General features: G+C 43.2%; 2 protein-coding genes across 3 annotated transcripts in view; one reads left to right on the top strand and one right to left on the bottom strand.

The window, feature by feature from the left end:
- tnfrsf1a (tumor necrosis factor receptor superfamily, member 1a) lies at positions 1-7317 on the bottom strand. Of its 2 annotated transcripts, none has more exons than XM_041987170.1 (10): positions 7171-7317; positions 5252-5353; positions 5046-5151; positions 4823-4948; positions 4563-4718; positions 4399-4477; positions 3753-3799; positions 2462-2625; positions 2246-2375; positions 1-2154 (listed from the first exon to the last, which is right to left on the bottom strand). In XM_041987170.1, the coding sequence occupies exons 2-10, from the start codon at positions 5318-5320 to the stop codon at positions 1856-1858; spliced, it is 1176 nt and encodes a 391-aa protein (XP_041843104.1). In that variant the 5' UTR covers positions 5321-5353; positions 7171-7317; the 3' UTR covers positions 1-1855. The 2 variants fall into 2 exon arrangements, with proteins under 2 accessions (XP_041843104.1, XP_041843102.1); XM_041987168.1 differs by having other exon boundaries at positions 2462-2631.
- Positions 7308-16096, top strand: part of cd27 (CD27 molecule) — a 22690-nt gene continuing 13901 nt past the window's right edge. The window contains exon 1 of the mRNA XM_041987172.1: positions 7308-7456. Coding sequence (XP_041843106.1) covers positions 7308-7456 — 149 coding nt within the window. The remainder of the gene's footprint in view (positions 7457-16096) is intronic.

Consider the following 16096-nt stretch of genomic DNA (forward strand, 5'->3'; position numbering starts at 1 on the left):
CACAGTTGACAACTTTATTTTGGATTCATAAATTGACACTTATAAACAAAAATATACACTGTAAAACAGCACAAGAATGCTTTTGAATGACACACCTTCAATCTGTGCATCACCAATGCTTGTTCAAATCTGCAGGCCAAGACTGGCATCTTAAAAGTTGCCAGGCTTAGACAGACAGACAAGGCGTGTCCTGATTTCTCCAACAGTCACAAATAATGCTTCTATGATAGGGTTTTTTAAAACGTGAATAGGGCTGTCAAGGACTTGTAAAACATGGCACGAGTCTGCTCACCACTAAGGTGGAAGTACGAACTTCCTCAGGTCTTGCTATTTCTAATAAAGTAGATCTTCCTAATAGGGAACTACGTTTAAAACATTACTTGTTAAATCTATGACACTAGTTAAATAGCCACCATTTAATTTGACACTTCCTTGTAGAAAAACAAAACCCAATCATTTTCATCTTTCTAAGTGTTTGAATAACATATAAGTGTCTAAATAAGAGAAAAAGAGTAGCTTAGGTGACTTAAAAAATGATAAAGTAGGTAGGTATAATACACTGTCTTGGTTATACAAGACTGGGTTATAAATATATAAAAGTTAGAAAATTGAAAATTGTACTAAAATACAATCAATTACATAAAAATACATGTGTTTGAAATCATAAAAACACAAAAATCTAAATGATTACAGTATAGTGATACTAAATAGACAGCATATATTTGTCTATAGAACCTCTTATTTACAAATGAGTAAAAATGTACTTTTTCATATAACAAGTTTGCATGAATGAAAAGCAAAACAATAGAAACTACATTAAGAAAATGTTAGATTGCATGCAAATTGATGAATTTTCTTTGGAAATGTGCAAGTTCTTTGGAAAACCAAATGGTTTTTTTTTTTAAAAACAACATATTACTTTGTCAACTTACAGCTGCTGTTGCAATTTGTAAAAAAAATGATAATGAAACATTGAGGCCCTTTCTAACATTACAGATTATTAAAGCAATAAAAATGTGACAGCTCAAACATACTGGGGTCATGCAAAAACATGGCTGAGATTTTACGTTATTCTCTGTGCATACGTTCTCCTTTACTAAAACAGAGAATATTTCTGATTAACACAAGCCATTAGAGATAATGTCTCCTATTGATGGACTTTTTGCGCATAAAAAGCCCAGCAAACAAATATATTAGATTTAAATTTTAACCCTAAATATATTTCAGTAGCTTTAAAAATATCAAATACATATTTGTTGTAATTTTACTTTGTCTGATTGATTAATAAAGCATCAAACATTACTGCATAGATGAAGAGATGATTACAATTTGCCTCTTATTATAACACCCCAAAGCGTGGCCACAGACCCAAAAGCTGTTACATTCTGTAATTTCCCATACAAAAACAAAACAAAGAAATTACAATTTTTTTTGTTCCTTTCCTTTTGTTCTAAAAATTTAGAGATACTTATCTGGCTTATCAGACATACTGGTAGGTGGATCTTGTTGCATTTTAACTGAGGTGTGCCAGCTGATCAGCTTCAGGCTAATATAAGTAAAGTTCTAGCTTCATAAATCACGTCCTCTCAGCAATCGTCTTGCTTTAGAATAAAGAACCTACATATTACAAAATTAATTTTTTCTCTGCAACAAAAGATTGTTCGTTTGCGTCTAGTTGTTCACAGCATGAAAGGCTGAGTCCTCAGTCTCACTGGTTTGCAGTGAAATTAAACCGCTGCTTTGATTGTAGCACCCTGTTCATTTGTGCACTTTGAAGCTATCCATACACGAGTCCCCTCAGTGAACAATACTTGGTCTTATGAGCTCTTTATGCATCTTGGCAAGCATGACAGAATCACTGAATGCCATACTTTGTCTCAAGTTCTTCTGCAGCCCAACCCAGGTGAATCTGTCTCAGTTTGTCTAACAGCTCCTCTAAAAGCGGTCGGTGTAGTATTCCACATCGACCCCTTCCAACTGAGTGCGAGCTTCTCTCAGCCCACATCCGAAGCATCTGGTAGTGAGCCTCCTTGCAGGATCTGTGATCCATCTCTGCTTGTTCGATCTCCGTGTCCTTCAAGCCAAGAGAACGTACCAGCTGCTTCATCTGCTGCACAGGAACCAGATCCAGCACTGTGTAGATCAGGTCAGGGACTGCAGAGAGGAAAGAGAGGAGGGGTGTTGAGAGAAATAGATACAGTAGTTTTCTGTATGTTAAAGACAGCATACACTGCTACAGACTCACTCTTTATTTCCAGGGGGACACAATCAGGCAGAATGGCCATGTCCTGTTCACTCATAGAGGTTTGCAGTGTGAAAGCGACGGTTTTCACACTGCTGTTATCCGAGGGTTCGTTAGTATTGACCAGGTTTTGCTACAAGACAAGAATAGAACATATTTACTGACTGTAAATGTACCTCCAGCTTATAAAAGTTATCCCAGAATAATGGATAAAACTACCTGACATGAGTCGAGGGAAGTGCTAGTCGGTTGGAAGGAAGTACTCTTCATCTTCTTCTTGGTATGCCGTTTTGTGACCATATAGGTGAGGAGAATCACCAGTGATAATAATACGAGCCCCACAGCCAAAATTCCAGCAATTACTTGGATGAACAGCTTATGGTCTGGACCATCAGGAGGAAACAGAGGCACAGAATGTAAAAAATGAGGACATAAACCGCAACAGTCAAATCCACCGAAGTAACGGTTGGTTAAAAGAGCTTAAAAGAACTTAAGTGAACCTGAACAGTAAAACCAGCTAAGCATGAAAGCATAATGAGAGACTAGATGAGATATTATGTCCTCAAATGATAAGACATTGTCTTAGTTCTTCCCACCAATATGTTTCCAAGTTTAAATGTTTGTTTTGGGTAAAAAGTAAATAAAAAAATAACATGTTTGATCTGAAAGAAGGGGTAAAATCAGGGAATTCTACTCACATGAAAGGACTGGATGTGAGAAAAAGAAAAATCACTTTATTTTATTTTATTTTTTATTCAAGGTGCAACATCTCTTTATTTCTAAAAGGTTGCGTTGACATCACTTGTATCTTAACTGCATTGGATGACCTATTCAGAATTTTTCCATCAAACAGGAGTTGTAGTGATACTGAATTAATATGAATTTCCTTTTATTAACATGCTGATTTAAATGAGGTTTGGACTTTTGAACAGTACAGACAGATGTAAGAATATCACTAATTTTACTCTAAACGGATAAAGCAGGGTGCAGTCAATCATTATGCTGAACCCCAACACTGTGGTGTGATGATCTAAGATGTTTTTTCCTTGTGTTCTTTCCTTTCCTATGATCCCCAATACCAGAGAATTTCTATCACAGAAAAACCTAAATGCCTCATAAATGAACACTGTTAAAAAAAAATAAAACACCTGCAGTCAAGAGGAGTAGAACATATGGCCAAGTAATACAGAGCTTAACAGAAATATTTCTTAACAGGCTAATGTTGTGCACATAATGAAGCTGCTTATATTCTAAAGCAGGCGTAGGCAACTCTGGTCAAAAGCTGCAGTCCTGTAGATTTTAGATGTTCCCTGCTTCAGTACACCTGATTCAAAATAAATGGATTCAACAGCTTATCAATTTCTGCTCAGTCACTCAATATGATTCAGGTGTGTAGAAACAGGAACACATCTAAAACTTTTAGCACTGGAGTTGCATGCCCCTGCTGTTGTATAATAGTATAGTAGTGTATAGATTCCTTCATATAAAAACCACCCTGGTAAATGCTCACCTTTTGTAGGCTTATGGGTTGTACTGGGATCTTTAGGCTCTGTGCAACTGTGGGAAACCAAGAAGACATTTCATAAAACTGAAGAGGAAGTAACACATCTTTAAAGGAAGTGATTAACATGAGGAACCACAAGCTTACTTGACATTTTGACTCAACAAAATGTGGTTTAAGTTCAAAACTACACAAAGAAATGTTCTGTCACCAGAACAAACACTAGATACAAACTCAGAAAAGAGCGATCTATGTACAGTCCTGACAAAAAGGTAAACATGATAACATTTTAAATAGTAATTCAGATTTTAAATAAAAACCTTGTAAAAATTTTTATCTATTTCCTGAAGCACACTGTGACAAAAATATTTAAGTTGGAGATATTTTAGCAGCTCTCCCAAAGTGAACCTGGATGTCAGTAAAATTCGACAAAAGCGCACTTATTTAGTCACAACAAAAGTGCCAGACTGCAGCTTTAGTGTGTCATAACTTCTCTCCTGTATTGCCAATAATGGAAAGACTGAACAAAGACAGAAGTGCACCACAAGTTTCAATTCAACAAACCTGCTTCCCCAATTGAGACCTTAAATAAAGCCACCATAAACAAATGGGAGCAATGCATGCATGAAGAGTTCACATAAAACAGTTTACTCACTTCTCACAGGGCTGGCACTTGCCCTTAACTTTGTGGTAGTTTTCCTGACATCCACATGCAGTGTTTTTGTCCTCTGAACCTGTGCACAACAAGATTGTTTCTGTTTAGACTGAGCTGAGGACATGTCATGACTTTTTCTAACACCGCCATATATTAAGACTTACATTTCTGAAGTTGCCTTTCATCAGGTTGGCATGGTGTACATCGGAGACACTCATATGTTTGTGAGTCAATTTTAGATTTGTAATAACCAGGGTTACATTGACAAACAGTGTTTTGGTGTGGTATACATTTGGCTTTAACAAATTCATTGTTCCCTTCTGCAAAAAAAGTTAAAAGGAAGAAGAGAAAAGGATAACTTAAACCATCAATTGGTGCTGTTCAAGATGGGAAATTGAGCCACAGAAAGGTAACATTGCTCTACCTTTGCAGGTTTTGCAACGTCTGCAGTTGGGGAAGGAATTCATGTGCTCTGTGAATTCACCATTGGGACAAATTGTGCAGTTACTCCTCTGGCCTGCAGCATGACACTTTTCTGCAAGCTTAAAACCTGAAAGCATCAACATGGAAAAAACACAAAGTTATGATAGTGTGAAAGCTTGAGTAGTTTGCTTGTTAGCATGCTATGTGTAGTGTGCACAGAGTACCTGCCGAGCATTTGTTGCAACATATTCCCTCATCAGTGAGAAAGTCTCCAGCTGGACATGACTGCTTCTCTGAATTTTGCAGTGTAAAACCAGTGACAGTCATGTGCTGAAACAAAAATTGATAATGAAAATGAAAAAGAGGCTTTATTATCCACAGCAAAGCAAGCTTCTATGGAGTCATGCAGTGTGCTTGAAGCCTATCTAACCATTAAGAGCAGTAAGATGCCAACGAAGGGAATTTTATTCCGCATGTGCAGATGCCCAGTTCCCTCCATATTCCAGACTTGATTCAATCCATCTGGGGCCACCTTGGAGATAAACAAAATATATATAAAACAAACCAAACAATATATAGACTTTAAATGACTTAAATAAAAAGGCACACTTCTCTAGAATCATATACGCAATAAATTAAAGCTTTTTAGTTCTTACAAGTGTTTAAATGTACATTTTAAAAAGTTATATGCAAAAATTTTAAGCAAAAACATAGTTTTGTGTGTTTTTATGAAACAACCTGCATCAGGCAGCTGTTGACTGTAGCTTGCACTAAAGTTATGTGCTGCTTCTCATTTATGCAGTTTTGAAGACTTCATCTCATCATTACCACGAATGTATGCTGCAATTTTATATGAAATGTTTATTTTTTTAAGTAAACACACAAATAAATGACAGCATATTAGAGCAACCACAGACACACCTGTAATCGCAGCACCATGATGTTAAAATGTGTGTGGCAGTGAGCAAACTGAGTCACACACAGCCTGAATTGACCAGCTTACATTGTAAATTTGATAATGTGTCTGGTTGGTGCCTCGTTGCGCCATACTGAACATGGTTGACTCACTTGTGGTGAATTTCTGAGGAAGAGTTGCAAAGCCTTTTTTTTTTATTTCGCAACCACAACAAAGACCTTTTTCACTGACAAACAGCTAATCAAGCATGCTTAAAGCTTTTTGTGTACTGATTATATACTATAAATGCTAATTGTATCCAGACTTGAACATCTGACCTGATAAAGGCATTCTCTCACACTCAAACGTAAATTATTAACTATGCAATTAGTTTGTAAAAAAAAAAAAAATTTGACATCTTGGAGTCCTCAGATGTCCTGGTTATGTATGCAGATAATGCATTCACTATATAATGGATTTTGTCCCTGGGAAAAAGAAGAGAGGGTCTAAACAGTCCCAAAAAGATGTAAAGATGGTTATCTCAGCAGCTTGTCCAAATGGCCAAGAAAGCCGAAGAAACTCTAATAAAAAAACTTGTGATTTGGCTCAAAGCAAGTTCACTATTAATGAAGTACAAGTGTTTATTTAGAAGTGATTCCAGCCTTACAAGCAGGGTTTTCCTAAGTAAACGACTGTTGATTAAGAAGTGTCACTGGCTGTTTGCTTTTACAAATCTTGCTTTATTTATTTATTTACATCAGATGACCATTTCAGTTTTAATAATCAGTTAATTTACTAAAGTCTAGACTCCCTATCCTTTCCTCCCACCTTTTTTTTTTTTTAAAGTTTTCATTTACATGTGCCACCCTTTCCGTAATCTGTACCCTTGGCATGGTGGTCCGCCTCATCAGAAGAATTTAATTCTTAATGATACATTTACCCAAAACCAATAAACGGCATTTTGTTTCAACACGATTTGCTGAACAGCAGAAACTGGGCTACTGAAAAATATGGAGAGCCTGTTTATCAGGCGTCTCACCTGTCACAGCAAGCCGTCGATATAATCTGAGGAACGCAAGCAAAAAAATTTGGATTTCTTTAAGGAAATTTGTGGTTTGTTAAGCCCTTTCAACAAAGCGCTCTATTGTGGGTTTAGAAAAAGGCCCGGCACATATTTCTGCGCCACTTGTTTGGCAGCTTCCCCCCTCACATCACTGCCGCGTCAAAGACCTCATTCTGCTCTTACAAGTACTTGAAATCATTTTAAGCTAATACTTTTAAAACGTTATATGTTTTTAATGTTTACATATAACACCGACAACCTCTAAATCTAGACCCGTCTTTTTGTTCAGTTTCGGTTTTAGCTGTTCGCCGCACACAACGCCCACCACAGCCCAAAGTCTGATATGAATCTCTTTCCCACAAACGTGCAGCAATATTTTACCGTCACTTACCTGGAGAGCGTCTGTCACACGGAGGTATCTTTCCGGTCTTTAATGTCGTTCATCGGTAAAACGGTTCTTTAAGTTGAAATAACTTTCTTTCTCCTGAAGGCAGAGCGGCACCGGAGCCTGCACGTTCGTCGCTGTGGATGAGGAGGCGTACCCAAACGGGAAATAGCTGCGTCACGAGTGCGTTTCAAGGAATTGCGAGGCAGCTGAGCAAGAAGCCCTGTACAAGCACAAACACAAACCTAAACTTTTGTGTTACACAGACGCGTGGGCGCCAGTGTGTCTGCAGGTGAGATTTGATGGACAAATACATATCTGGGACCCTCGCAGTTGTGTGTGTGTGTGTGTGTGGGTGGGGGGGGGGGGGGGGGGGGGGGGGGGGGGGGGGGCGTTAGTGACTGCAAACTTGAAATATCTAAATAGTTTTTAGATGCTGTCCAGTTTAAAGGAGCGCTGACTGGAATTAATACTGAATTTCACAGGTTTTTACCTGAGACCTTCTGACTGTAACCTGCCTGACTCACACTTGGATTGCTTGCAGCAAGAATAGCTTCATGTCTGTGATGCTGTTTGTATGCCACACACGCACTCTTGTCAAGAAATGGAGATGGGTGACTCACAAGACTTTACATTTTTTTTTGCAGACTAATGCTTATTGTAGCCTTGAGGAGAACTAGCACATAGGGGCTTCAATGAAGAGGCCACAGCAGTCAGTGGGAGTCAGACACATAGCATTTATTTTACACCAGTGGTGTAGTCTAGTTTATTCTAGTGGGTATACTCTAATCCCCCCCCAACCACCCTCCACCCTCATACATCATGTCCTGGTGTAACATCTGTCCCCCAGCACCCTTCCCAAAAGCAGCAACTGCTCATAAATGTATACTTTGCTAATGAGCACCACAGTAATTATTAAAGTTTGCATCCACACATAACTGAGATCATGAAAGACTGGTTATGTTATCTAAATGTAAACAACACAAGATGTATAACAGCCATTCCTTTCCTCATGGAGATCCTTCGCCCCAGGAGCTTTGCCTGCTTGGACTGGGGGTTGTTGCCGTGGTGATCGCCCTTGTCCCAGTGGCCGGGGGTTCTGCGCTGCAGTCCTACAGCTGTGATGTGGACTCTGGTCTGCCCTGATCTGGGTGGTTGCTGTGCTGGCCTCTGTGGAAATGGGTGGGCTGGCTCTTGGTGTGATCGGTTCCCCAAGATATTGTTTCCTCACAGCGGCGTCAAGCCAGATGTTTATTACTTTTATTATTTTTGTACTAAGAAACAGAAACTGTGGAGTTCTTGTTTGTGTATAATGTAGGGAGGGGAGACGGCTTTGTTTGTGCATATATGTGGATGTTTTTGTGACTGTGACAGAGACAATGATGGGTGTGTTTTTAAATTGCTGTCATATAATGTGTGAAGGCTTGTTTTACTTTACTTTAAGCGGGTTAAACAAACTGAATTTAAAGCGCAACTCTGGGTTGACCAACTCTGAGTTTTCACTAAACCCACTTTCTGAAACGCGGCCCAGGTTGACAGCGTCAGGCTCACCTCCTCGTCCGTAAGTGTGTAACTGCAGTGTCCCTCGAATCGACAGTGGAAACAGAACCAGTAGCAACACACTCACTGACACACTTAAACAGTGTGATTTGACTTTGTTTTCTTTTCATGTTTTTTTCTCTGCATTCCCTCTCCATCGTACCGCCCCAAAAATCTTCTTCCTCTTCTTTTTCTGCTGCATCTTCTTCCTCTCATCCGCCACTCTTTAATTCGCGCTTGTCTAGCAACCAGCCACCAGGTGTTAAGGGACGCTGGTCAGGATCAGGACAGATGGCCAAGCTGCTTTCTCTCTGCGGCGGCTCAACATCACTTTTGACGGAATACCTCATGGTCTAAACAGGCCGGCTTCGTGGCTAATTTATGACCAGGAAAGTGAAAGTTATGTCACAAAAGATGTTGATACGCATCTTTGAGCAATTTTTAGTGGTTATACGGAAATTTGTGACATTTTCTAGTGGGTATATGGCGTATACCTGCGTATCACGTAGACTACACCACTGTTTTACACCAACTAAAACTTTAAGAACGCAGACAAGGAAGGACAGGATAGAAAGTCATGTTACCACTAGGAAACCAACCAATCACTGTGAAGGGACTGGGGTTATACTAAGCATTCAAGGAAAAATAAATCCAGCTAACTTCAAAATAAAAAACACCACACTAATAACTACTACATACCAAATCATCATCTAAATTGAACTCCCAGTATCCTAACCCTACTGGTGAATGGAGAACCGCACCAGCCACAGCTCTAGAAAACACAAGACAGAATGTTAAAACCCTAAAACTAAACAACTCAAATCCTACACTACAATAAAATCTAAACTAAACTATGTAATACTAAACTAAAAAAAAAAACATCTGTCAGTGCTATCCCTAAAAACAAAGCACATAAAACAGTAAAGTTTTCTGTCTTTACAAGTTATGGCAGACCCACAATTCAGATCATTAAAATACAAATACCTCAGGGTGCATGCACCCCTACATTACCCTCAAAATCAAAATGTTAATATGATCATAAAATAATGCTAGAAACCCTAAACATGCATCTTACCAGAGGCACAGAGAATCAAAACTCTGAAGTTTGCACAAAGGATTTAAGCAGCCAAAGCCTGCAGTCACACCTCCTCCAGTTCCTGTCTCTCTGATTGGTCTCCAGCCTCTACAGAGTCATGGGAAGCTACTGCTACAATCTGGTCCCAGGAACTGAATAAACATCCCATCAATGGGCTTCAAAGCCAAAGCCTATGAAATCCGTGCCAAGGGATGGTTATTTGATTTATTTGGGTGATGGTTGATCTGGGGAGATGATAGGGGTTTCTGTGCTGTCCAGCTGTAGTCCTATGGGGACCAGACCTCCCCCTAACATCTGGTGGTGTTGTGTCATCCTGCTCCACCACATCAGTCATGGGTTTCTGGCAAAACTCAATAACAAATGGTGGTTGAGGGGTGTCATCATGATCATTAACCATAAGTATAACTTTAGGGAGACTTGGATCATATACTGAAAAATCAGTCTGGTTACCTGCCGCTGGACGTAACTCTGACCGATATATTTGCTTTAAGGGCCCCTCTGTCTCCGCTGTGGTGATGGTGTACACTGGCCATCTGTTTTGCAGGCACCACACCATCTTGTACACCATGGAGCTCCAGTGGTCCTGTATCTTATGTTGTCCTCTGTGGCTGTGGTCCCGGCAGAAAACTAGCTGTCCAGGCTGCAAAGTATCCTTTTGACCTTAATGTGTTGTTTTGCTTGCTGGTCAGCCACTGTTCGGAGCCACTGCCTCAATGCCAGATAAATGCAGGCCAGATTGTCTTGATGGTTGGCAGCCCACTCATCCGCGGTCAGTGACTCCGGCTGACCTGTGATGCTAAACACACACTCGATAGACAGCCGTGGTTCTTGCCCAAACATTAACATATGAGGTGATTATCCTGGGGATTGGTGTTTTGAGGTATTGTAAGCAAATATTACTTGAGGCAGATGCGCTGTCCACTGCTCTTTCTCTTCCTGTGGCAGGGTGTGTAGAAGGTGATGGAAAGTTCTGTTTAATTGGTTCGCACTGGCCATTACCTTAAGGTCTGAAGGGTGTCATCTTAGTCTTTGTGATATTGTAAATATGACAACTCTTGTATAACTTTAGCCTCAAAACAACATCCTTGGTCAGAATGTATTTGGCGAGGGACTCCGAAAACATAGAACCAGTGTTTAACCAAAGCCTCAGCTACTGTAACAGCTGTTTCTAGTTGGAATGGCCTGTACATATTTTGAAACACATTGTCATGACTAGGACATTCTCTCATCCATCAGATGCTGGCTCTACAACAGTAAGTGAAGAAACTAGTGGGTGCTGTATGGATTTGACCTGCTGCAGGGTGTTCCCAAAAAGGGACTGAACCAGATATCTTTAGTTTGAAGATTTATTTATTGTACTCAAGTTTAGGTCTGTGTGTGGATGTGTGTGTGTGCGGTTCTGCAAAAAATACAGAAAGAAAAGGGAACGTAAATATTCCAGTATACAACAAATAAGGCACATACTTATAACAAACTAAATTAATAACTAATTCTGTACACCCAAATACAGTGAGAAGTGAAACTAGAATAGCATTGTCATACGCTATTATACAATAACATCATCAAATGTGCTATAAAAGTGCCATAATGGCCCTTTAATGCGGCCATGGTAACAATTGCGTCACGTGGCCCAGGAGCCATGCTGTCTAACTAGCGCGCTGCCTCTAACATGGCGGCCCTGCTGCAGAGCGGCCTATCCAGCCTTTGCATTGAACTAGCAATGATTATGGTAATAACACAAATAGCACTAATATAGTGATTTAAACAGATTAACCGAAAGGCAGGCATAAACTAAACTAATTACACACCAAAAGACACTCGGACATATCGAGGATAAGTGTTTCAGAAATAGCTGCGTCACTAGTCTACCATGAGGCACACAGACATCAATAACTCAGTTAGCTGGTAAAAATGCACAAAACCATTTCTACTTTACTAAAACAAGCTAAACAACTCACTTACCTTTTATATAAACGCACACAACACCAAAACACCCTGAGAGTCCGAGATAGGGAACAACTGAACACTTAACCAAACTTATTGTGGTCTCTCTGCTCACACTCTGTCTCGCTGGGCTGTTACGAGTCAGGCTGGTGAGATGTGGTCACGTGGGGCTGAGCCTGAATTCTGATTGGCTGTCGTCAGTCTCTAGGCAGAAGTAGCTGACAGGCTGGGCCTTTTCTACAGCCGCCCCCAGATTTCCGGTGGAAATCTGAACATCATCAGAAAAGGCAGCTTATGTCTTAGTCTGGTAAAGCTGGGAGGCGAATAATGCGTGCTACTGGACACGTGTAGCTGTTGTCTCCAACTTTCACCTCCACAGTCCGGATGCGACCGTCCTGTCCAGGGAAGATGTGAGTGACCCTTCCAACAGGCCACAGCGCACGTGGCAGCTGGGGGTCAATGACCAGCACAGGAGTGCCAATTTGGATGTCTGTACCGTCTTGAGTCCACTTCTGGCGTGTTTGTAGTCCTGGAAGGTAGCACTTGATAAAGTGCTTCCAAAAGTGGTCTGCCTCCACCTCCATCGGCTGAGAAGCTCTGACTCTGGATAGATGACCTGTGGTAATGATGAGTCTGGGCGGCCTAAAAGCAGGGAGTTGGGAGTAATTGGGTCCAGATCTGCAATGTTGGTTGACATGTAACCAAGGGGCTTTGAGTTTAGGATGCCCTCGATTTCAACTAGGACAGTCCTTAACACTTCCTCAGTCACAGATTGTGAGCCCAGTGTGACCTGCAGAGCTTGTTTCAGGGAGCGTATCTCTCTCTCCTAACATCCCCCAAAATGGGGAGCATTAGGGGGGTTGAAATGAAACTCAACCTGAGCTTTGGCCAGTTGTGCTTGTAGATCTGGGCACAGCGTGTTAAAGGTCTCTCGTAATTCCTGCTCACCACCACGGAAGTTTGTGCCCTGATTGGATATTAGCTCGAAAGGCTTTCCTCTTCTGTTGGAAAACCTCCTGAAGGCCATCAGAAAGGAGTCTGTGTCGAGGGAAGGAAGCAGGTCCAAATATACTGCCCGAGTAGTCATACATTTAAAAATTATGCCCCACCTTTTCTCTCTCCTCCGTCCAACAGTGACTTGGTAGGGCCCGAAGCAGTCCACACCAGTTGAATGAAATGCGGGTTTGTGGAACCGCAACCGGGAGGGGGGGAAGATCGGCCATGCGGGGAACCTCGGGCTTAGCACGGGCTTTGCGGCACTCTACGCATTTCTGCTGATAGTGCCGAATAGCTTGTCTCCCTCGCAAGATCCAGAACTTTCGGCGGGCCTCAGGAAGGACGCGCTCAGGCCCTGGGTGACACAGTTTCTCATCAAAGTCTTTAATAATCAGTTGGCTGAGGGGATGCTTATAATCCAGCACAACTGGGTGGATAGTGTCAGCGCTGAGATGACTGCTATGGCGCAGGCGTCGCCCAACTCGGATAAGTTGGGAGCTGGAGCCAAGTTCAGGAGCCAGTGTGAGCAAGCGGCTACTAGCAGGCAGGGGCTTACCAGCTTTAAGATGTGCCAGTTCAGTGGGGAAACAGTCCTCCTGTGCTTGCTGTAGCAGCTGTGTCTCTGCGTCTCTGTAGTCAGTAGCAGATGGGACATAGTCAGCCGCCCCATGGGAGGCTCTGATGCTGGCCTCTAGGAGGTCGGTGAGGGATGTGTAGGCACCAGCATATGGTACTGGTGGCACAGGGGGGCCTGGGCCAGTGGTGAGATGGCACCTAGTAGCTTTCTTGAGCTCAGCATTGTCAAGGTGAGTAGCTGGAGGGGTCTGTGGCCAGTGTTCCTCAGCTTGGTGTAGGAAAGGGGGGCCGTGGTACCAGCGACTCTGTGTTCCCAGCTCTGCCAGTCGCTTTCCTCTGGTTATATCATCCGCGGAGTTACTGCTTGAGTCCACATAGTGCCACGGGTAGCCAGCTGTCAGCGCCTGTATTTCTGCGATACGAGTCCCCACAAAGACTTTGTACCTGCAGGAGTCCGACTGAAGCCAGGCCAGCACAGTGGTTGAGTCTGTCCACAGGATGACATGACGAAGGGGCAAAATGAGCTCTGTGACAAGAACTGAGGCTAAAAGCTGCGCATAGCTCTAGTCTGGGTATGGACTGCTGCTTGCGGGGAGCTACTCGTGACCTGGCTGTGATGAAGGCCACGTCAACATTACCACTGCAGTCCTCAGTGCGAAGGTAGGCCACTGAGCCGTAGGCCTTCTCAGAGACGTCGCAGAAGATGTGAATGTCTCTGATGCTGGATGTGGAATCCAGCTCTTTACTTGTGTAGCGCCGAGGAAGCATGATGTTTTTCAGCTCTGGCAGCTCCTGCTCCCACTCTCTCCAGGTCTGAAGCAGGTTGGCAGGAAGATCAGGATCGTCCCACTCTCGATTCCTGGCCCAGAGCTGCTGCACTACCACCTTTGCTCTGGTAGTGAATGGGATCAGGTATCCTAGGGCAGGGCTACTCAATTCGGTCCTACGAGGGCCGCAATCCAGCAGGTTTTCCATGTATTCCCTTACCAACACACCTGAGTCAAATTAATGAGTTATTGTGTAGAACCTGATTGGCTGTTAGAGCCACCTAATTTGACTCAGGTGTGTTGGTGCAGGGATACATGGAAAACCTGCTGGATTGCGGCCCTCGTAGGACCGAATTGAGTAGCCCTGTCCTAGGGGGTCGTACTGACTGGCTAGGATTTTGTAAATGATGCGAAGGGTGGTCTTAGGATAGGTAGGATTGCGGAGCTTGTAAGACAGGGTGTCTGAGTGGCAGCTCCAGTACAAGCCCAGGGCAGATTCCTGACCATCCACCTGGCCTTGTGCTATCCACAGTTCAATGCTGTCGGATCTGGACATCGAGGGCAGGTGGCTAATCACAGCTGGCTGGTTGCTAGCCCACTGGCGTAGCTCAAAACCCCCTTCTGCGAGATGGGCCTGCAGCTTGTCCACCAGATGCAGAGCCTCCTCCGCTGATGAAAGGCTGCGGAGACAGTTATCAACATAAAAACACTTAAGTACAGTCTCTTGTATATCTAAATCTAAAGTGCTGCAGTCTCTGACGTGCTTCTGGAAAGCGAATATGGCACAGCAAGGGCTGCTTGTTGTACCAAATGGCAGCACTCTCCACTCATAGACTCTGGGGGGGCTCTTTCTGCTGGAGATCCCGCCACAGGAACCTGAGCAGTGGACAGTCCTCTGGAAGCAGGCGGACCTGATGGAACATTCCGCGGATGTCACTGCTGACGGCGACAGAATGCTCCCGGAAGCGCAGTAGAACAGTCAGCAGAGAAGGCCCCAAGGCAGGGCCAGGTAACAGCAGCTTGTTGAGATTGTGTCCCTCATATTCAAACGAACAGTTGAACACCACTCTGTTTTTGCCGTTATGCTGCACCATATGGTGTGGTATGTACCAGCTGAAGGGGGTGAGCTCTAACCCGGGTGCAAGTTCTATTACGTACCCAGCATCTTTCAGTCTTTTAATCTCAGCAATGTATGCAGCGGCTTGTTCTGGCGATTTGGCCAGTCTTCTTTCAGTGCTCCGCAGCTGGGGGAGTACTGACTCTTTTGGGGCGCAGAGCTGAGGCATGTTGGGAACACATAATAAGGGGGTGACATAACGGTTTACTCCCTCAATGTTCTGCCGTACTGTCTTTGCCTCTAATAGGTCTAGTGAATACTGGTCTTGTTGGGATCTAGTGCTGGCCTTGGGACTATGCCAGGGGAGAACATCCATTTGCCACAAGCGCTCCACATGGCTGTACAGGTCGTCAGGTGTAGACTGAATCATTGTGAAGAAGCAATGTGGCACAGTGCTCCAGTGCTTTAGTGTCTGGGCTGGTCCCTGAAGTGTCCAGCCCAGGCGGATCTTGATGGCCGCTGGCCCCCCTGGAGGACCAAGGTGCACTGGCTCAATGGGTGTGATAAGATGGGGATAGTCTGACCCAATGAGCAGGACTGGATGTGCTCGGTCAATGCTCTGTAGGGGCAGGCCCTGGAGGTGACTGTATTTCTTAATGAGCATGTTGACTGGATGGGTGTGCTCTGCTAGTCCCAATTCTTTGGCTGTGAAAGCCCCTTTAATGTTGTAGATCTTGTGGGGTTGAGATGCAGGAGACAGCTTGAATGACACTGCCGCCCCGTGTAACACCTGCAGATCTTGCCGCACAGTCCTTAGAGGGAGATCCTCTGCCGCCCCCTGGAGGCCAAGCTGCTGCGGTGCAGTATGCAGGAGAATTGTCCTTTCTGAGCCATCATCTAAGACAGCAAATGACTCGAGTGTCTTGTCTCCATTGCGGAGTATGACTTTACTCACTT

The sequence above is a fragment of the Melanotaenia boesemani genome, chromosome 6 (genome assembly GCF_017639745.1).
Source record: "Melanotaenia boesemani isolate fMelBoe1 chromosome 6, fMelBoe1.pri, whole genome shotgun sequence".
NCBI classification, from domain to species: Eukaryota; Metazoa; Chordata; class Actinopteri; order Atheriniformes; family Melanotaeniidae; genus Melanotaenia; species Melanotaenia boesemani.

Coding starts and splice junctions, on each gene's coding strand:
- tnfrsf1a (XM_041987168.1), bottom strand. CDS start 5,320: ATGGAGGGAACTGGGCATCTGCACATGCGGAATAAAATTCCCTTCGTT. Junction 4,719..4,822: donor ACGTTGCAAAACCTGCAAAG/GTAGAGCAATGT, acceptor CTTTTTTTGCAG/AAGGGAACAATGAATTTGTT. Junction 2,155..2,245: donor TGTCCCCCTGGAAATAAAGA/GTGAGTCTGTAG, acceptor TCCTCTCTGCAG/TCCCTGACCTGATCTACACA.